Source organism: Loxodonta africana, chromosome 5 (assembly GCF_030014295.1).
Source record: "Loxodonta africana isolate mLoxAfr1 chromosome 5, mLoxAfr1.hap2, whole genome shotgun sequence".
NCBI lineage: Eukaryota > Metazoa > Chordata > Mammalia > Proboscidea > Elephantidae > Loxodonta > Loxodonta africana.
The window spans coordinates 119403964-119426006 of NC_087346.1; the positions used below are offsets into that span (position 1 = coordinate 119403964).

Sequence of the window (22043 nt, forward strand, 5' to 3'; positions counted from 1 at the left end):
AAGTGTTCACTGGGGTGTGTGCTCTGGGCTGGTACGCCCTGGTAATAATAGTCACTCCTCCTGTTTCAGACCATTCCTATCGTCTAACAAAGCAGTGCAAATCAGAGTGGCTGCACCAGCCCAAATCCTAATCAGAGGCCAAGTGTTGTCAGAGCAGAAAAGGTACCTGTGTCACGGACGGAAGGCGCCCTCGTGGTGCAATGCTTAGGCACTTGCCTGCTAACCTAAAGGCTGGCAGTTCAAACCTGCCCAGAAGCTCCATAGGAGAAAGACCTGGAGATACGCTTCCACAAAGACTGCAGCCTAGGAAACCCTATGGGGCAGTTCTACTCTCATATGAGGCCGCTAGGAGCTAAAATTGATCGACAGCACCTAACAACAACAACAAGCCACTAATGGACATCCAATGTCCTCTGCCGTACTGCTTACCTGAGGAAACCCTGTGTCCTGGAGCAGACACCTCTGAAAACAGACATAGCAAGAGTCTCCTCCCCCTCCCTCGCCCCATTACCAAAACCAAACCAAACTTGTTGCCATCAAGTCGATTCCAACTCATAGCAACCCTGTAGGACAGAGCAGAACTGCCCCATGGGGTTTCTAAGGAGCGGATGGTGGATTCAAACTGCTGACCTTTTAGTTAGCAGCCGATCTCTTAACCACTGTACCACCAGGACTCTCACCTCACTAAAAAAAAAAAAAAAAAACCCAGTTTCCGCTGGGTTGAGTTGATTCCAGCTCATGGCAACCCCATATGTTCCAGAGAAGAACTGTGCCCCACAGGGTTTTCAGTGGTGGTCGCCAGGAGTGGAATTAACTCAATGACAACACATTTATTTTTTCGTTTGTTTTTTAATCTTTCAGAAGTAGATCACCAGGTCTTTCTTCCAAGGTGCCTTTGGGTGGATCTGAACTGCTAATCTTTCAGTTAATAACCAAGTACTTTAGCCAAGCACTTTTACCCAGGATAGCCAAGCACTTTTACCCAGGAAGCATTAAGGTTGGTAATAGTTTTTAACTTTCAAAAAGAACTGTTATTAAGAAAAGGGGTCTTTCCTTCTCTGGTGACATGTATTCAACTGTTCACACTCCCCAGTGTCTCTCACTCAAATGTTAGCTGAGCACCTAGCACAGGTGCTCGATAAATATTTGATGAACGAAGGTAATATATTAACACACGTTCTTAGCAAGGTTTTATTACCAACGAGGCTACGGGTAATACCAATCCTTTTTGAACCTCGAAAAAATGATTTTGAATTGTGAAAGGGAAAAAAGGCACAACGTTTGGATAATTTCCTGAAGCCCTATTACTTTATACTAAAGTGAGAATAGTTTTTTTTATTAGGAATTAGTTTTAGTGAATTTTCCATTACCAGACAGCTTACGTTGGTGCAGCGACTGAGTGAAACATATATCAGGTCTCTATTTCATCTTCATTAATGTGAAAAAAATGAACATCTGGGACAGGGTGATGGCAAGTCAAAAGAATCTTCCAGCAAGGGTGGGGCTCCAAGCGCAGGAAGGCGGGGTTCATTTATAAGCAAGCACTCTGGAAACAGCAAATGTCATGCCCGTCTAGGCAAACAAAAGCAGAAAGCACTCTTTCTACCGGACTCATGAAAGTCCTGGAAAGGCTTTGCTAGAACAGAGCAGAACAACTGCTGATTTTAAGTACTTCTCCATCTGTAAAGAGTCTGTTAGGCGGCAATCTTCACTAAAAAAAAAGAAGAGGAAAAAAGGAACACACTTTCTTCAAAAGTAATCTTCCTAAATGAAGATAAGAAAGAATACTTTTTTACAATTTATTTTCTTTCTTGCTTCCTCAAAAAAATCCTTTAACTTTCAGCACATTTCTTTGGAAATGCGTTGGCAAAAACAATTCCTTTACATGTGCATTTTATATACACATGCTGTCTCCAATTTTACAAATGAAAATCTCCAATTTTCCTGATTTAAAACAATGGGGGCTCAGGGAGCTGGAGGTGGTTTTCTCAACATCACATGACTAGTAAGTAGCAGAGATCCAGGCACAGGCCTGTGGATCACCAGTAACCAGTTGCTATGGCGTCAATTCAGACTCATAGTGACCCCATGTGTGTCAGAGTAGAAGTGTGCTCCATAATGGCTGATTTTTCAGATGTAGATTGCCAGGCCTTTCTTCCAAGGCACTTCTGGGTGGACTGGAACTGCCAGCCTTTTGGTTAGCAGCTAAGTATATTAACCATTTACACCACCCAGGGACTCCTAGATCTGGGTATCTATCTGTTCCCCATTCTTACAAATTTTAACATGAAAACCCAAAGCTTAACCATCTGCTTCAAAGCACAAGGTTTAGCAGAGAATGGTATGCAAACAAAAGCAGAAAGCACTTGTATTTCAGTTAAGACAGATGACATTTCCTCACTTTCTGTAAACTACAGCAAAATACCAAACAGGCAGATTGCTTTGGCAGTGCTCTCTTTAAGGGGCAGGCGAGTAAGTCACCAGAAAATTCCTTATTCATATGTGGAATTAAGACAAAAAAATCTTGCATATACTGCCTTCTTCCTTACAACACTGATTTGAATAGCCAGAGACTTCAACCTTTAGGTCAAGGACTGAATTAGAACAAAAAAAAGAATAATAAATTAGGTTCAATAAACTCTACTTATGAAGGCAGGGGAGATGAAATTTAAAGATTCAAGAGTGGAAACAAAAGTTTTAAATTTAATTCTGTTACATAAAATAACCATAACACCCTACTCCCCAAATGTTTCAGTTAACTGAGGTTTCGCTAAATTAAAGGGGTTAAAAAAACTTCACAGTAAGGACTGACACTAACTTTTGGTAAAACTATCTAATTAAATCCTATAAGTGTTAGCTGAAGCTGAAAACTGGAGCATAAAGAAGAAAAAGATCATAAGTGTAAAAATACTTCTAAGTGTTTTAGCTCCATTTAAGTAACAACATTACAAGTATAACGGGTACTTTAAATTCATTTTATTTTCCAATTTTTCAGCTAAGTGCATTTCCTTGCACTTAATTATCATGCCAACTTAGCAACATGGATGTTCCTTTTAGCTTTAAATTAGGCTCTTGACCATATTTTCATGCTTGATTAAAAGCACTGAAAGCACACCGGATAGTAAGATGCACCACTGTTGCTCCTGCATCATTTCTAAAATAAAACTCATTCTTTGGTATTAAAAATCCATTCAAGTTTTAAGGATATAATTAATGGAGAAATTTTATACCTTAATTTTCTTCCAATAGGATCATACAATAGTTTGAGGGGGGCAGCAATCTGATGAACACGATGACAGCACTGTGTAACGATTACAGGTCAATTTAGTCTTTCGATGGATATACTTCTTATTGCTCAGTTATTATATTCAGATACTCAGTTATCCAGTTGTCATGCTGGATGATAAAACGTTATTTCCTTGCACCCGCTCTCACTTAACTTTTCATTACAGACACTGGTAAACACTTCCCTGGGTTAATAATATCCATGGCAACTCAGTTCCAAGGGCCTTGGAGTGACCCCCATGTCTCGTATAAACACTTTTGGCAGGAACCTCCACAGCCAATACATAAAGATGATCTAATTTTGCAAGCGTGTCATTACCAACCTTCAGATGCACAACGAAGGCCAAGTTTTCCCCCCTGTGAATATTTTGCAAGCCCATGGAAGAAAAGAACAAGACAGAGTGGGAGTGTTGCCGTGTTATTTAATATTTACTAAACCACTTCCTGCTTTGAAGTCGGACACCTTTCTGTTGTCACCGATGTCTCCTCTCCACAGCACTCGTGTTGTGCCTAAATAAACACCTGGACTAATGATTAGTCCCCTGGTGGCCTAACAGCATCTAGCGTGGCCTGGCTTAAGAGAGAGGCAAGGTGTTGAAAAGGACCATGAACATAATTCCCGCCCAGCTAGACTCTTCCAAGCAAAACTAAATTCCACCCTCAGTGCCAAGTTCTTTCTCTTGCTCACTTCTCTTGGGTCTTCTCTCACACAATCATAGCTCCATATGGCTGTTGTCAATGGCTTTTAAGCAAATAATTTTATCCTTAATATATTTTTAATTATAAGAGGACTAAAGTTTTCGTAAACCTACCCTGTCATGGCCAGCTTCTCCTGTGGCCTAACTTCAGGGCTGATTATAATCTTGGCGGATGTGACACACAGGTCTTAAAGAAATATGGATCCCATTACATTAAAGGATGCATGGTTATGAGGAGGGTGTATACCTCGCTCGCTACCACGGACTTTGCGAAAAGTTTGCCTATCAAATAAATGCTTGTCAAGTAATAAGAAACTTGAAAGAATAACTTGATACAGTAATATAGTTATCACTTGGGATAAAGCTGGAGAAGCGTTCAATTTCACAAAACTTACCACCGAGACAGGGTCCATGGCCTCTTGCTTAACAGGGACTGGGTCAAACATAAGCATTCTCTTGGTTAAACCTTCTAAGGTGCTCTGGTGTTTAGCCTAGAAAACAAAACAAGGTGTCCGTCTAAATTCTGAGGTTTTGTTAAATATAAACTAGGAAAAATAAAATACAATACTCCTCGCTCCCCCTCTTGGCCCCTCTCCTGCTCCCCAGAATGGCCGGAATCTGTTTCCTTTACCTATGAAAGATGCCGTTTTATATAATTAAAACCAGACTCCATGGTCATAACCAGAGGAGGGCCAACCAGCATTTTTAACTCAAATACATTTCTGGAACAACACGTACAGGCCCTTCGGAGCAGCAAAGCTTGCTTAAGCTCACTGTGCAACTCAATATGGAAGTTCATGTTACATATGAATGCTAAACACCTTTCCTCTTATGTTCATTACAGAAAAACCGCGGGGGTAGGGAACATGCAAAAAGAAAAGCTAGATCCACCATCATTAATATTTTTTCTCTTATCCTTCCAATCATTTTTATAATGGATCACAGTGTTCATATTATTATTCAGTAGCCACCTCTTTAATTTGACAATATTATGAAAATGTTTCTTTTCAATAAGTACGGCTCCAAGCCATCAAGTTCAGTGTGCCGTTGTGTGAACAAATCAGTTTAGTTAACTTACCCCTTTTTTGTTAGGCATTTAGGTTGCTTCTAAGTATTCATTATTACCAATAACAATGGGCATCCTTCTACTTATACTCTCCTGCACATCCTTAAATTTTTAGGATAAAGTTTCTGTAGGGGGGATTACTGGGTGAGTAGCATGTATTTATTTTCCAAAGCATTATCAAATGCAAAGTGCATCCAGCAAAGTTGTTCTATTACTTCTATCGATAAAATAGAAACTGCTTCCAACATTTTTACCATATTATCACTTTATATAAAAAAAAAAGCTTTGCCAATTTGTAAGCCTCATATTATTTTTATTCTAAATTGATTTAATGATTAAAGTTGAAAATCTACCCCTGTCTTTACTGGCCATTTCTATTTCTTCTTTGGACAAATGCCTCCTCAAGTCTTGAGCCTTCCCCCTTCCCCTTATTGTTTTCTAGGTACTTTTTACATATGGAGAATATTAGCTTGTTTTGGTATTCACTCCAATTTCTCATTAGAGAATTTAGGTACTCCTTAGCCAAATGTAAAGGAAATGTTCACCCTGATCCTGTCCTGCCTGTACTTCTCTTCTCCTACGTTCTATTGTTATCCCTCCATTCTCTTCTGTGTTCTGTACTACTCTATGCCAAGGCAACTGTTTCCTCACAGGACAAAATATTCAGTCTGTTCAATGCTCACCTGTATCTCTCAGGTTACAGAATCACTGCCTAGCTACTACTCAGATCTTCAAAAGCCTGCTTCAGGCACTTAACTGTCCAAATTTGGTTATGTGTTCAGTGCTTTGGCAGAGGTGAAAAGGTCTTTATAGATCACCCTGGTTTAGGTGGGAAAGTAAACACAATCTAGATTGAGTTCTACCTGAAAAACCTGCAGAAGTCCCTGGTTTTAGGTTACTTCCTGTATTTCAGTATTACAACTTCCCACCCCACCTCCCTGATGGCAATCCTGTAACTTATAGTGTCCATGTTCTACCAAGAAACCTTCACATATGATTTTAAAATACTGTGTAGTGCTGTATTTTGTTGCTTCTTTGAAGAACCCCTCTTCTGGGTCTCATGACAACATGTGAATATTATCATTAGCTTGATATAAGGCCCTGACTTCAAAATTATATTTTCCTACATCACAGGATGTATTTTAATACGCCAAGACAATTTGACACCAGGGAGCTCAACTCAATGGTGCTACTACCCTCTTATGTATCCCAGCAAGAACAAAACCCCAACAGGCAGTGAAAAAATGGATGATTTCATAATGAAGGATGAAAACCCCTTTTGTGTCTTGGGATCTATTATTAACCAGTTCCCAGCCTAGCAGCTGGTCAGATGGACATCATTCTAAGAATTGTTGTCCAACGCTCCACAGCAGACCTTAAACAAAAGATGGGCGATTGCCTGTTTACATCAATAAGGTCAGATAATTTAGCAGTCCTACTTTGCTGCAGCCGCCCACCAACCATCCCCACAAGCCTCCTGACTTGACCCTTACAGATTCATCCACTCCACTAGGCAGTAACTTGGTAAGAATCTTTCTCAATAAAAGCGCTCACTTTCTCAGCTGTCTAAGGAAAGAGCCCTGGCCTGGACACTCTAGCCGGCAACCTGCATCTTTGCCCTGCTGTGGGGGCAACTCTTTTTACAAGTAAAATGTAGTCAATAACTCCCTTACCTGTTTCACCAAGCTTTAGGAAGATCAAATGAGATTAAAAAAGCAAAACATTTTAAACCCCTTGCTTTTAAAATAATTTCTATTTTAACAAATATGCACACACAATGTTTTGGATACCCATACTGTACACACAGCACTGTTTGTTGGCTCCAACTTTTGGAGCAATGTCTGGTATTTGCCTCTTTGCTAACATACCTAGCCTTAGAGGTCAAGCCTCTCCTCCCTTAAAAAGAAACTCGGACTAAATTCAGTTTAATTGTAAGCAGCTGCTTACATCCTGTATGCGAGCTCATATAGGGCCTTGTCACTTCACAACTGCCCCACCACAATAGCTTCCTAGCTAGGCTTGTGTTACCTTGCACCCTTTACTACCAGTAACAGCAGCATGGTAGAATAATTAAGATGAAGGGCTCTGGAGTTCATTCGGGCTCAAATTCTGACTCTACCAGGAAGCTCATAAGGCCTTCGACAACTTTTTTCTAATGCCTAGAGCAAAGACTACTGAATCCATTTAGCAATGAATTTTACATTAACCTACTGTTTTTTAAATCATTTTAAGACATTACTTTAAACTTCTGTTTGTTAATTTTTCACATCTTAACTTAAGGAAAATAGTGCTTTGTAAGTCTTGTAATCCTTAAGAAAAAAACTAAGGTCCAATATAAAGCACCGGTCCCAACAAAACCTGGTTCGTTTTTACTAAAAAAGATCTGTAATGGCATTTCATTTATTCCTTAGAGCTGTACCTCAGTAACTAAGTTGTTGATGAAGGGATATTTCTCACTAGAAAAGTTTTCCAGCTAATAAATGAAGAAGGAATAACAATTAGAATATTATGGTTTTCAAATTCCTAGCTAAATAATTTATCACTGGACAATAAAAAAAAATCTGTGTGCAAAATTCAAACATCACTATAAACAGACTCAAACCCACTGTCCACCGCACATTTAATTTTACTGTGTTCCCAAGTGGGTGGCTTCTAAAATGACTGATTAGGTATACTATTAGTGACAGTCAAAGGTTATAGAACAACAGAGAAGATGAATGATAGGCAAAGACAAGACCTGGAATGATAAACCCTAGACTAACAAAAGCTTCTGGGGTGTGGCGTGGGGATGGGCGTAGGGCAGCTTTAGACACATCTGTGTGCCAATTTTAAAATTTATTAACCCTGTAATTAATTTTTTTTTTTAAATAAAACAACTAGGCTAAGCTAAGCAAGTTTAGAAAGACAACCACATTAACACGAAAAGGCTTTTCTTTACTTGCTAAAATATTTTACATTCTATACTCACTGTGCCCAAATCTCTCTTAGTGGAACTTTTGCTGTTAGTATTGACTTTGACTATGATTTCTGGTCTGAAATCAGAAAGGAGTAACTGTGGTGTCCCCAAAGTGCCTTCCATGTAACTGAGAAGTAACTTAAGCACTGGAAGAATTAGGGGCCCTGAACTTGGTAGCTTTTGTTATGTACTGGCAGCTCAGTGCTCTGGGAATATGACTGGCATTTTAAAGAAAGCCAGATAAACTACACATGCTGTAGAAAATCTACTGGACAAGACTGACAGCAATCTTAGGTAGAACCAGTAGGTGGTGCACTAAACCAAGTTTTAGAGACTTAGGACGCTCCAGCAGTAAACCCAGCTTGCTAACCTCAGGGTCTTTAAATCTAGTGGTTTTAACCAAGCGCAGGAATTCTGTTAACCATTTTATGTATCACAGAGACGGGGAGGCCCCAGATGTGGTTCTGTTTTTTCTTACAACTATTTTGTGATCACAAACACATTGACATCTTAGCTGTATTTAACCGGCTTAGCAGACGCACATTCTAAAGCTAAGGTAAGTGATCCCAGGATACCAAAACTGTATTTAAAACAGGAATGGGGGAAAAAAGGCAAAACTGATTAAAAAAAAAAAAGTTATCAAGGTGCTTAAAAGCAGAAATATAGGAAGGCCATCATTGTCAAAATAATCTTCCGTAACTGGAGCAAATGTCATCTTGCCAAATTGTCAATTTTCTGGGAAGGGCCAATTTAAGACTGGATTTTCCTCAAAAAGGAAGAGACCCAGGTTTCCCTTCACACTCTCCATTTACACGCCTGACTTTTCAGATGACAACACAAGGGTCAGATTTTTTGCCAAAATGCAAAACTGTGTGATTATTTATTAAAAGCCTTGGTTAATCATTTACGTGCAGTTCCAGAAGCAATATAGTTCAGTTTCAGAGGCCTATTCAGTCCTCGATGAGGCCTACTCGACAATTGCTTTATGAGGGTTAGAATGAGCTACAGAGCTTAGAAATACTGGGTCCTTAATTTTTTTTTTTTAATGTAAGGGGAGGTTATGATGTCACCAAACCTCCGTTCAAAGTCGCTTGTTTTGAAGCTTGTTGTGAAAGGAGAGCATGTTTTACTAAAGAAGCAAACTTATAAATGACTGCCCCTTCCTCAGAAGCATGAAAGAGAGAATGAGTGCGTGTGTGCACGGTTTTAATTTAACCAGAGTCTTCAGTTTTAGAACAAGAGAAAAAAGAAGTTTCTTCCCGTTTCTTAGAGATACAGCAGGACCTGCCTCTGACATCCTCCCTTCTCATCTTCCCTTTTTATAACCCTTCCCATGTCCTAATTTCTTTCCCCAGATTCTCAAAGCATTCCTGCTGCATCTACCCCCAGCGCAAACCAAAAAAACCAAACCCAGTGCTGTTGAGTCGATTCTGACTCACAGCGACCCTATAGGACAGAGTAGAACTGCCCCACAGAGTTTCCAAGGAGCACCTGGTGGATTCAAACTGCCGACCCTTTGGTTAGCATGCCACCAAGGTTCCAGCTTGCGCTAATGCTACCTGCCTTCCTCAGATCAAGTCTTTGTTTCCTAGCTGACCTTGGCCAGGTATAAGGAGGAAGATTAAAACAACAGGCCATCTCTAAGTGTCCCTTTTTAACTCTCCCAAGTGTTTGGATTCTTAAAGGAGGAAGCATGTTACCGTCCCCCACCCTTTATTCCCCTAAAGGAACTTCAGTGGGGGAAAAAAAATTAAGAAAAAAATCTGTGTGTGTGTGGGTGTGCGTGTGTGTAGCGCTTGGCCAGGAGGGCAACCAGGCGGGCAAGCAACATCCCTGTAGCTAAACCTCCTTTTCAGACAAGCTTTGCTTTCTTCACTTCTACACCCAAAGCCTTCCAAAACTCCGAAGGGATCGGATGCTACTTAATGGCTGTTGCCCGGTGAGTCCAGGCCAGAAACACAAGAGGACAGGCAATGGATGTAAGGAAACATTTTTAAGTTGGAGGTTCCTTTCAGAAAAGCCAAATGTTTGCACCTACCTGCAAATATGTCCTGTTTTCTTATCACTCGGTGAGTTTCACCTACCTCAGGCTTCCATGGTTGGTTTGAAAGGAAAACTCCCCCAGAATATTTCTAAATCTTTGCCCCTCATAAATTAGTTACTTTGCATTAAAATGTTTGGTAAATGGGAAAGAAGTTAATTATTTAGTTTCAGATTAAATATAATGATCCAGTGAGCAAACAATCCGCCCTCTCTCCTCTCTCTGCTAACAAGCCACCCAATTTTACTTTCCTGCCTCCACCCATCTGCTCCACCCTATGGAGAGTTGCCAAGGCGAGTCCAACTTGTCCAAACAGGACATGGCTTCAGATAAGATTCTGCCCACACCCTGTACTTCGGAAAGACCAAGTGAAGCAATTGATTTTGCATGTAAATAAGGACAGGTGCAAAGGTAGCAGCCACCCAGCAAAATCCCTACACATTTCCAGGCGGAGGCCCAGCAAAGCTGCTGTGGGGGTGGGGAAAACCAGCCACCTGGTTAGTAGCAAATCCCCACCCTCCTTAAGAAATTTAGCCGACTCTAGGGTCTCCATGAGTTGAAAATCAACTTCACTGGTACCTAACAACCACAATTTCTCCTACCAAGAGATTACACACTTGTTTTCCTTTTTTTTTTTTATGCTGTGTGACAATTTTGTATTTCAGTTTTAAGGGCAAGCAACCCAAGATAAATTGAAAACTGCCCATACTGTATAACCTGCTCTCCAAGCCCTTCAGTATGGCAGTATCTTACAAGGCCTACCCCATGCCCTCACAATTGTCCTCTGTGAAGCGTTATATAATCAAATCCAGAAGGCCTGCGTGAGGCCACATTGCCTCTCATCTGCCTGGCCGATGTGGTGCCCTATCGCTGGAGACCCACCCCACTCCACCCCAAGGGGCCTCCACCCATGGGCCACACCCTGCAGAGAGTGGGAGGCTGGGAGGAACCAACTGGCTCCAGTTGGCAGCTGGTTCCTTGAAATTCCAGCCCGAACAAGGATAAGGATGGCTGAAACCTTACAAACAACCAGAAAAATCATCAGGGTGGTGGCAATTCACTCTGCTCCTGAAGGTTCTCTATTAAATGTTTAGCACATAGAACCCCTGAACCTTTGGATACTGCCCCCTCTAAACAAATAAAAGGAAACAGAGAAGCACTGTGACCCATTGCTATGTAAGAGAACCAATTCAACATGTCCCAAAGTCAAATCTTCCTCCTCCTTGATCCTACCTCTAAAAGGTTGGCCCCTGCCCTCTTCTCCCATTTCCCTTATTCTGTGTCTTAGGCGGAAACCTGGGTGGAGCTCTGGCTGCTAACCAAAAGGCCGGCAGTTTGAATCCACCAGGTGCTCCTTGGAAACTCTATGGGGCAGTTCTACCCTGTATGATAGGGTCACTATGAGTCGGAATCGACTCAACAGCAATAGGGTTTTTTTTGGGGGGGGGGGAGGGGACATCTTAATCCATCCACCATTGAAACCTTGACAGCTGTTGTTGTTAGGTGCTGTCCAGTCAGCTCTGACTCACGGCAACCCTAGGCACAACACAACAAAATACTGTCCCGTCCTGTGCCATCCTTACAATCATTGTTGTTTGAGCCCATTGTTGCAGCCACTGTGTCAATCCATCTGGTTGAGAGTCTTTCTTATTTCCACTGACCCCCTACTTTACCCAGCAGGATGTCCTTCTCCAGGGGCTGGTCCCTCCTGACATATCCAAAGTACATGAGATGAAGTCTCGCCATCCTAGGGGTCATCTTTTGAGTCCTCCTCACCACGTTTTCTTTCTATCTCTATTCTACTACTGCCATTGGAGTCCAGGCCCTCAGTGTCTCAAGACTCCATTATTGGAGTTTTCTCTCTACTTTTCTGCCCACCCCAGCCCCTTCACCCTTCCAATTAAGCCTCTATCCCTCTGCCACCTCAATTTTCCCAAAGTCCTTCCCAAGCTCAAAACCTTCCCCCGACAGGATGCTCAGGACTTACAGAGTGAGTTTGAGTGTCCAAAGTTGGCACCCCCTTTCCAACCAGCTGCCCCCTGCTCCAACAAGTGCCCTTGGTTGCTGGCTGCCCCCCTCCCTATGCCCTTTGTCCATTTTTGGCCCTGATGCCGGGCAACCAGTGTGGAATGCTCCCCCCCCTTCCGGCTTATCTAAATCTGCCTAATTCTTCAAAGACCAACTCAAGGCCCTCCCCACTCTGGGCTGCCAGCTGAGTGCTCCCTGGAAGATTTGAAGCTGCCTCTTCTTACCTAGATGGGCTCAGTCTTTTAACTTTCTAAATGCTGTGTCTTATATCACCACCTGGATTCTGATCACCTAAAGGACAGAAATGCCTGATGCTCCTTTAGCGGACTTTCTCCCCATTCCCCAAAGGAGACCACACTGCTTCGATAAATAGAGGGTTTTTTTGTTTTTGGTTGGGCATGGTTGTTGTTAGGTGCCATCAAGTAGATTTCAACTCATAGTGACCCTGCGTAATAGAGTAGAACTGCCCCACGGGGGTTTTCTAGGCTATGATCCTTATGGAAACAGATGGCTGGGTGGTTTGAAACTGCCAACCTTTCAGTTGGCAGCCAAGTACTTAACCACTGTGCTACAAGGCTCCTGGTTTCGCACAGGAGCTAATGTAAGTGCACTTTAGCATACAGAAGGTGTGCTACAGTCAACTCCTTTTCTCTCTGAATGCACTTCAAATCTTATTTAATAAACAAGGCCCCCCCCGCCACCTCCAGGGTTAACCTAACCAAAACCAAACCCACTGCTGTCGAGTCGATTCTGACTCATAGTGACTCCATAGGACAGAGTAGAACTGCCCCATAGAGTTTCCAAGCAGCGCCTGGTGGATTCAAACTGCCGACCTTTTGGTTAGCAGCCGTAGCACTTCACGACTACACCACCAGGGTTTCCAGGGTTAACCTAGTGAAACATTATTAAACCAAACTTTCTTAACAAAAAGTTCTTGCTGCTAACCTTAATCTTGCCTGTCCTTAGGCCTTCCAGAAACTTAATCAGTATCATCCTCAGAGAATTTTTTTAACCCACCCAGAGGGGCCTTCTAAACAAGTCTAGTGTCATAGTCTCTACTCTCTGTTCAAAACCTAAAATAGGGAAAAAAAAAAAAAAAGAAGCAACTGCATGGAGACGAAGCATGGGGGGAGGGGAAAGACAGTAGGTTTTTAAAAAAGGATACTTTTGTCAACCTAGGAAAGAGGCTAAGTGATGTCCCTGGTGCCCGGCTGATCACCACCACCTTCGTAATGGTGGAAATCCCCAGGGGCTATCCTTTACATGGATCCTGTCATTTCGTTCCTAAGAGGTGGGTACTACTTTCCCATGTTTCTGATGAGAACACTGGAAACACACAGAGGTAATGTAATCTGCCTATGATCGCACAGCTGCTAAATTGTAGAGCCAGGATTTGAATTCAAAGTAGTCTGACACCCCAAACAGTAATAGTGGGATAGTTATTTCTCTGCAAAGATTTGTACATGGGGGTAGGGGGAGGATAGGGAATATGTGAACAGTATATTTACAGTAGGAGCAATTTCAACACCTCCCAACTGGCCCCAGCTGCCTACCTCTCTCTGAGCGTACACTTGGACACACATCAAAAGACCCATTCTGGAGGGCCCCAAATTAGGCTATTCTTCCTCCTAGCCAATGCACCTGCAATTGGTCCATAAAACTGCTAAGAAAAATTGGCAGCTTTACCCAAGTAAATACGGAAATCCTCATAATAACCGTACAAAGGTGGAAGGGTCAGGTCCTCATCCCTATTTTAGAAATGAGGAAATGGAGGAACAGAGGTGAAATGACTCGCCCAAATTCAAAGAGCTGCTTGAAGCTGCAGCCAAGAACAGAAGTGTGTCCGCCTGCAGACCTACGGTTCTTTCTGTTCTGCTTTGGAGTCCTGTGCTGCGGGGCTGCCTTTCAGGTACAAATCACTTTATGCTGGGGTCACTCCCCCAGAAGGGAGGGTGTGGGAGGTATGCAGCCCCACACTGGTCCATGTTCAGCAGGCCTATCGGAAGGTTCCAGCAGGCAATTAAGATTTCAAAATGCCTTTCCAGGTTAGATCACCGCAGATCTATTCTATCCTGTGGCATCGCGAAGAATAATGATTGACCATAATTTGAGATTAGCACTAATGAGTACGTGCTCAATAAATACCTGTGTGATGAATACATGAACGGGTGTTAAACTACACTTCTCACATGCCAAGCCTTGGGAAGACTGTCTACCAGGTATCTATCACACAAGGAAAATCTAGCCTGAAAATTCAGCTTCTCAAATGCAATTTGTAAACACAAACGCCCTTGTTTGGAAAACTAAGCAGAATAGGACCTTGAACTTACTAATGAAAGTAGTCTTAGGGTGCAAAACTTTGGGAGGTATCAGGATGTAAAGTGCAAGAATGGATAAAGGAGCGGATTTCAGTGATTAGGCTCACAGAGCAATGGTTAGGGGAATGACAGAAGAGGTCAAAGGAGAAAAAACACACTTGATTCACAGGGCGCTCTCCAGGGTAGAATGCACTGACCCCATGTCCCTTTGACTCTCTTAGGTCGAGAGTTGGCCAAATTCCACTGACCTGGGTCTAGACTAGCAACAGGCCATCCCTGGCAAGATCCCCAAACCTTCCAGAGACTGGCAACTATCCTGAGCATGTCCCACACCAAGTTGGGTTCTCAGAGTCCTTCTCCTTAGGGGACTGTTTCGGGAGCCACCCTCTGCCTAAAGTCAGGGTACAAGGTAGGTCCAGGGGTTACAGGCTGAGGGGCATTTAATATGCTACATTCCAACTCCAGTCCTTTCCCCCTTTTATAGTTAGATGGGAAAATGATAATGTATGCTGACTGCCAACACAATGGAGTGAGTTTCAGAAAGCTCCAGGAACCTGTTTTGCTAAGAGTAAAGAAGTTTTACTATTGCACGCTCTCACCGAAGGATACAAAACATACAGATAATTTTTTAATGTCCCATTGCACTGAGCTGACATTGCAGAATCAGTATAGGGTCAGCTAAAAAGATACACACACAAGCACACACACACGTATCTTTTTCTTCCACTTTGAAAGGAAACAATCCTAGTTCTGCTTCAGAAACTGTTTCTATAGCATCATGTCTCTTTTATTACTACTAGATTTCACGGAAGGAGAGTCGAGGCAAGGGGGAAAAAAAGGCAGGGCTACCTCCTTTAGACAATGCTCTCCCTTATCAGGGCTGACTGCTGTCTGGTTTCCTGTCTCGAGCTCCGGCATTATTGCTTCAGATGAGAAGCGGGGTCTTAAAAAGGGGTCAGATCAGACTCAAAAATAAGAATGCGGAAACCCATGATAATCCTTTTCTTCTGACTCCAAGATCAATTCTGACTAGAATGTTACATAGAATACTAAAAAATTACATAGTTGCAAGCCAGATATCAAAAAAAAAAAGTTTTTTTTAAGCTAGAGCCAATGATAAATGAAGCATTTCAGGAAGAAACCCGAATTCCAGAATAATGCAATTCCCAGTATTTAAAGGATGGGCTTGCTAGTCTTTATTTCTTTTAAACACAAGAGTGTCTGAAAATGGAGAGCAAAAAATACCACCTGAGCAAACTGTGCATTTTAGAGCAAAAATGTTGACTTGGAAATATTAAGGAGAAAAGCATTATCTAAAGGGAGGATGGATGTAAAGTGTAGCAGAGTTAGGAATAATGATTCATTTACAAAGTCAAGAGATGAAATTTATACTCCCCCCCCTTTTTTTGTATTATAACAATCACACTAGCATAATTTCCCCCCAGTTGTTTCACTTAGCCTTTAAAAGTTGCCAAAACTTTTTTGTGATAGAAAATATTAGACTTTAATCATCTCTATTAACCAGCCCCCCCCCCAAAAAAAAAGAGGAAGAAAGAATGATTAGGGGAAAGCCAAATACTCTGTCTACCAAATCTAGTTGGACTATTCCAACTTTGGAACTAAAACAAAAAAACTGCTTCACTTTGGGTCTGTACTTAAGAATTTTAGTTTAAGGGCCTCTTGTCCTACAGACCAGCTTAATATTAAAGTTGACCTTCTCCAAAAGAGTCTCCTCTTAAGACTTTCCAAAACTCAGATCATTTTCCAAGGAAAGTAATAGGTAGCCTACTATTTGATTCTACTATCTTTCCTAATACCATATTTTATACTTCCCTTTTTTATCCATAAAGAAGGAATGTAGTAGGCCATGAAGGTTAACACCAAAGTACTATTATCGCCACTTTTAGGGAGTATACGGCCCGCTTCGCTGCTTCAGCAGCTTTTTGAATTAATTCCATTAGAAAGCATTGTAGGTAATTCCCTTATATTTTAAAGAAAATCCAAAAATGGGAAGTTTAAAAAATAAACTTGCCGCAAATTTTCTTTTTCAACCAACTATTTCTTTAAAACTTAGTTTCTGAAGAATCAAGAAGCAAATAATTTGTTAAGGTAGGTTTTAAATAGTTAACCCATAAATTTGTAAAACCACAACTGACTAGAATACACCCCCTGCCAAAAAAAAGGTATTATGAAAAAGTTGTCCTTGTGGGAAAAAAAAAGAGAGAATTCTCTTTCTATTTTCAAAGTATAAGATTAAAATTTTCCAAGCTATCATTAAATGGATTTTTAATTTCCAGTTCTCCTTTTCTTCTGAGCTTTTTTCATTTTCAAAACAGTATGGGAATCAGATCTAGAATACAGTAAAATCTTTGTCCTTAAAAAAATTATCTTGGTATTTAAATCTTTGTCCTTAAAAAGAAATGATCCTGGGATTTTCTCAATATATCTAAGATTCTGCTTCAATAATTTTTCTAAAGAATTCTTCTCCAAGATATTCAAGTCAGCCCAGGCTACTAGAAACTAAGACCGCTTAAATTCACCATCCAACGCAGCCTCGATGCCTGGAGTGTCCTGCCTTACATGTGAACATGGGTGGGCCACACACGCCATTCAGATAATGCTAGGTCTCCTAACCTGTAAGGTGTTAATCCCAGTCCAAAATTGACAGCTTCAGGGCAAAATGCCTATCTCAAAACAAACACTCTACCCACAAAGTAAGTTTCATGTACTTTGGACATGTTATCAGGAGGGGCCAGTCCCTTGAGAAGGACCTCAGGCTTGGTAATGGAGAGGGTCAGCAAAAAGGAGGAAGATCCTCAATGAGATGGATTGACACAGTGGCTGCAACAATGGGCTCAAACATACCAACGATTGTGAGGATGGCACAGGACCAGACAGTGTTTCGTTCTGTTGTACAGAGGGTCCCCATGAGTTGAAACCGAACCGATGCTACCTAACACCACTACCACCCACTTTAAAACCAAAAGAAAAAGCATTAAAAAAAAAAAAAAATCAAAAACTCTTTTAAATTTCTTCAACGATATGCACATTTTTTTTTCAAATCGCAATTTAGCCATGAAAATATAAAAAAAAAAAAAAGGTGAAAGTTTTTATTCTCCCATATAAATACATTGGAGTAAAGGGTATATGTAAAAAGGTTAACTGACTTCTCATGATGACATAACACGAGCATCTTAAGCAATGGTGAGTGTGTAGAGACATGATAACTCCCTGGGTGGGGATAGGGAGTTTAGGGGCAGGGACCATAGCCTGGTCTGGGCTACTGATCTACCAGAAAACAGACTGAAACAGGAAAGAGCACACATATGCCACTTGGAATGTATGACGCAAACCCCAGCCTTGAAACAAAGAACAGGAAACAGCTCTGCTGGCTGTGCTGGAGAGAAAGCACAGAGAAACATTTAGCCGGCCCTCCCTGACCCTATATTCATGAGCAGCTGGAGTTTTTTAAGACAACAACAGGGGGGTGGAGGTGTTTGTTCTATGGATGTGAATAATAACACCAGCTTTATACAGGGGACCTGCCCTATTTACAAATAGGAGCTGCCACATACAGTAAACATCATAAGTGAACATGTGATTCTATCATATTCAGGCAGCGGGAGACCTTCATAATTAGCACGGGCCTCCTTCTGGAGATTTCTTTTGTCCCTTTCTCCCACGTCCCGATGGCTGGTCTGTGGCTCTGATCAAGTTCTGAGTTAGGGTGATGATTTTCGTTCAGCTCAGAGCATCATAAGAAAAACGAAGACAGAGTACGGCTGTTAAGAATTCAGATTTCATTTGGGCTACCCCAATTTAACTGAAAACTAGACCAATTCTAAATTCCAAGACATAGATGGTAGGACATCTAGAGGCACTCCAAATTTTCACTGTCTTTTTCAATTGCACGTTAATAGGCAGGCATGCACACAGCTGCACATCTGTTCTACACGCACACAGAACTACAGAAATCCACCTTATGAGAATGTGATTCCGTTCTTAACATTTCATTTAATTCAAAATTGATATACAATTTCTAGAACAGAGTACCAACTATGAAAAGATATTTTAAAAGGTCTATTTTCTTTTGGGTGTTCAGGTAATTCATTCATAGCCCCTTTCCCATTATTTCTTTTTATTTTGTTAGCCAGGACTGTTTAACTCAGCTTTCTATTATCAGAGATTTCGGAACCTGTGTGGACATAATTACAGGTAAAAAATTAAGGAAAAAAAAGGCATCGCTGTGCCCATAGCAACCAGAAGACTGGGTTTTAATTTAGAAACTTTGCAGGGAAAAAACAACAGTATTCTCCAAAGCTATGTTGCTGTTTTATATCTGACAAGGTCTTGTGGTCTAAGCAGCTACTTTTCTTTGTTAATCTCACATTGTGATTTTTATACTTACGTTCTCCTTCATGCGAGCCAAATGTTCCTAACAGTATACCTTCACTGAGTTTACCAACACTACATTAGGTTTTTTCTACTAGTTCTGCAACAAATCCCACTGACTGTAGAAACTGAGAAATAGTTTCTCCAGGGAGTTTAAATTAATCAAGCATCTCATTTCAGACTAGTAACAGCCTAAGGTCAACTAACATACTTCTTGTTTCAAACCAGAAGAGACGTTTGTTGACTCTTCAGAAACACTATCAACTCACAAAATTTTGGAGATATTAATGCTTTCAGATTTTTTTCCCCAAAAGCAAGTCTTTCCTAGGGTCAGGCAGATTACCATCCAGATAAACTTCTCTTTAAAATATGCTCCTCAAACTCATACATAAAACACTCAGAAAAGGACAGCACAAAATTGCTTGTAGAAAAACCTATAATGACCCTATTTTTCATTTAATTTTTGCTTAAGAATTACAGATACTAAATCTAAATGAAGTCAGAGTACCACTTCATGCTTTTCCCCAGATACCAAAGACCCTTGTGAAAACACAGCCAATATATTTAAAGTGTTTCGAGGGATATTAATGGGGAAAAAAACTGAGTTAGTACAAAAATCGGTGTAAAATGTTTATATTTTAGTGAAATACAAGGTGAACAATTTCCGCTTAAAAGGATTTATTAAAAATAAGTCTTAACATTCTCTATGCACAATTACTGTATATTGCTGTAAAATTTAAGGCAGAAGTGTTCTCCCTATTATCTGCCAAAGAAATGGCAAAGACAATTGTAAGTATTATCTGCTATCTCCAAGAGAGCTACTCTGAAATGTTATGTAGGTCTCATGGGTCTTGGTCCAGGAATCAGCCCCTGGGCCCACACCCGGCTGGGGTTCCTAACACTGCAGGCAATGGCCCTAAGGCGCTCTCCGCCTCCAGCCACGCTGCAATCCTTGCTCCAGACACTGCGGCAGGTTCTCTCCGTGCCCCCAAGGAGAACGACTCTTCTAACCCGGCCCGCAATTTCTCTTGCCCCGGAAGACCCAGATGCCCTGGCAGCGCCTGGACTCCAGGACAGAGAACGGGATGCTGCTTCCAATCCCAATTGCCCAAGTTTCTTCCCAGAGGGCCAGGAAGGCTGCTCCAAGTTTGCTCCGCTGAGCGAGCGGCCGCGCGCAGGTCCAGGGAGGGGGGGCGGCGGGGGGCGCGGGTGGAGGGCGGAGAGGGGGAGGGCGCGGGCGCGAGGGGGACCGGGAGGGGGAGGAGCAGGAGCGCGCGGCCTCGGCGCTACCTTTCTCCAAACAACGTTGCCACACGCGGCGAACACTGATTTCTGGGGCTTGGGAGGGAATCGCGGGCGGGCGGCGGCCAGGGGACCACACAGGTGAGCGCCCTCCCCAAGCCAAAGCCCCTCTCGGGGCCGTGGCGGGCGCCACCACCCTGACTTCCCGCACCCCCAGATCCGCACGGTGGCTCTCCCGAATCCCACACTTGCTACCGCTGTACCCCAGGACCCCCTCCCTCGCCGCCTCCACCCGGGTGCCAAGAGCTGTTGCACTTTCCCAAGACAAGAGACGTCCCCACCCCCACGTTGCACCCCCCCTCAACCCATCCACTGCGTGCTCCTGGTTAAAAAACGAGACACGCCGAAAAGGGGGGGCGACAGGAGTCGGGCACGAGTAAAGGTGAGCGAGAGGGGACTTACTTTGCGAGCCGTGGTGCTGAGCGCAGCAGATAAGAAATAAAGGCCCGGATCCGGGCTTCCTTGAACCCCGCGAATGCAGTAATGTCAGCGCTCCGGTCGGGCGGCGGCGGCGGCGGCCGCAGGGGACAGGGACGAGGACAGGCGCGCGTGCGGCGGGCGATCGCTCTGCGCTCCGGCTCGGCCCCGGCTCCGCGCGGCTCCGCTCCTGGCTCCCCTCTGGCTCCTGGCACCAACTCCGGGCAGTCACATGACGCCGGCGCCGCTCGCTCTGCGAGCCTCCCGGGGCTGGCGGGGTAAGTAGAGGCTGGGACCCGGGGTGGGAGGGTCAGGGAGGGGAGAAGGAGCCGCCGCGGCCGCCCGGGCTGGGCGGGTCCCCACCCACTTGGGTGGAGGCAGCCGCCGGAGGGGTCGGCCGAGTCACTCGCGCAAACACGCACCCCGCCCTGCGCCCTTCCCCCGCCGCCCCCACCTCCCGCGCCGCCTCCGCCCCGCCCCGCCCAGTCACCCGGGGACGGCCTGACAGACGCTCATTATTCCCGGGAGCCGGGCGCCGCCCCGCCGGCCGAACCTGTCCCGCGAGGCGCGGCGCGGCCGTGGGGCTGGGCGTGCGCGGTGTGGCCCCCGCCCCGGAGCCTGCGCCCTCCCCACCCCCCGACCTGGCTCGGCGGCCCCGCCCGGCGCGCACGCCCGCGTCCCCGCCCCGAACCCCCGCCCGCGCCCCCGCCCCGAGCCCGCGCCCCGCCCGCCTGGACCCGCCGCCGCGCCGCCGCCCGAGCCCGGGGGGAAGGAAGGGCGGCGCTGCCCGCTCCGGGCGTCAGAGGGCTGCAGCCCGCTGCGCCGCTTCCAAAACACACAGCCGGCTCGCGGGCCAACCGAGGCGGGGGACCCGGCCGGCCGGGCCATCAATCAGCCGGCTCCGGCGGGAAGGGCGGCCCCGGGCGGGCGCGAAGGGAAGGGCTGGGCCCCATGGCCAGCGCGGCCTCTCCTGGGCCGAGTAGCTACAACTCTCTTAAGGAGAAAAAAGAAAGAAAGAAAAAAGGCACCGGCAGTGAGGGAGCGGATGGAGGGAACGGATTCTCGAGGGGAGGAGTGGCAGGGGGTTCGGGAGGACCGGAGGGCAGTTGGGTTGACTTAAAGCCAAACATGGTCCCGAGTTTCCAGGGTCATTCCCATCCTGTTGGGGCTCTTTCTTTGTGCCTTGGGGCGTCAAGTCCCTTTCGTCGCTGGTCCGGCGGCCGGGCGGCTAGGGCGGCGCCCCCAGCCTCCTGGGGCTTTTCTGTGAGCGCCCGGAGACCCCCGCGGCAAGCCTCTCGCGGACTGGGCATGCCACGGGAGCGAAGAGGCGGCCGCCAGCAGCAGCATTTGGCACAGCCGGGCCTGCCTGAAAAGTTGGCAAACTTCGGTCCGGATCCTCCTTCCCAGAGCGAGAAACCAGGGGCCCGCGGAAGGGCTCGGCCCAACGACCTTTCATTTCATGTCGCTTCCCTGGGACCAAGTTTAGTGGCCTTTACCGCGCTTGGAGCAGGGAGGCGGAAACGCGCTCTCTGTTCTAGCA

General features: G+C 44.3%; 1 protein-coding gene across 5 annotated transcripts in view; it reads right to left on the minus strand.

Moving 5' to 3' along the window:
* KLF3 (KLF transcription factor 3) overlaps positions 1-20867 on the minus strand; it is a 43089-nt gene extending 22222 nt beyond the window's left edge. For 2 of the 5 annotated variants that reach the window (XR_010322115.1, XM_064285961.1), the window contains exons 1-2: positions 20489-20866; positions 4379-4474 (exon numbers count right to left, since the gene is read on the minus strand). Coding sequence is in view for 3 of the 5 variants with exons in the window: in XM_064285961.1 (XP_064142031.1) it covers positions 4379-4435 (57 nt within the window). In the remaining 2 variants the exon portion in view is untranslated. Of the gene's footprint in view, positions 1-4378; positions 4475-20488 lie in introns of those variants that run through there. The other 3 variants (XM_064285957.1, XM_064285960.1, XM_064285959.1) reach the window with 3 other exon arrangements.
* Between the last annotated feature and the right edge of the window lie 1176 nt (positions 20868-22043).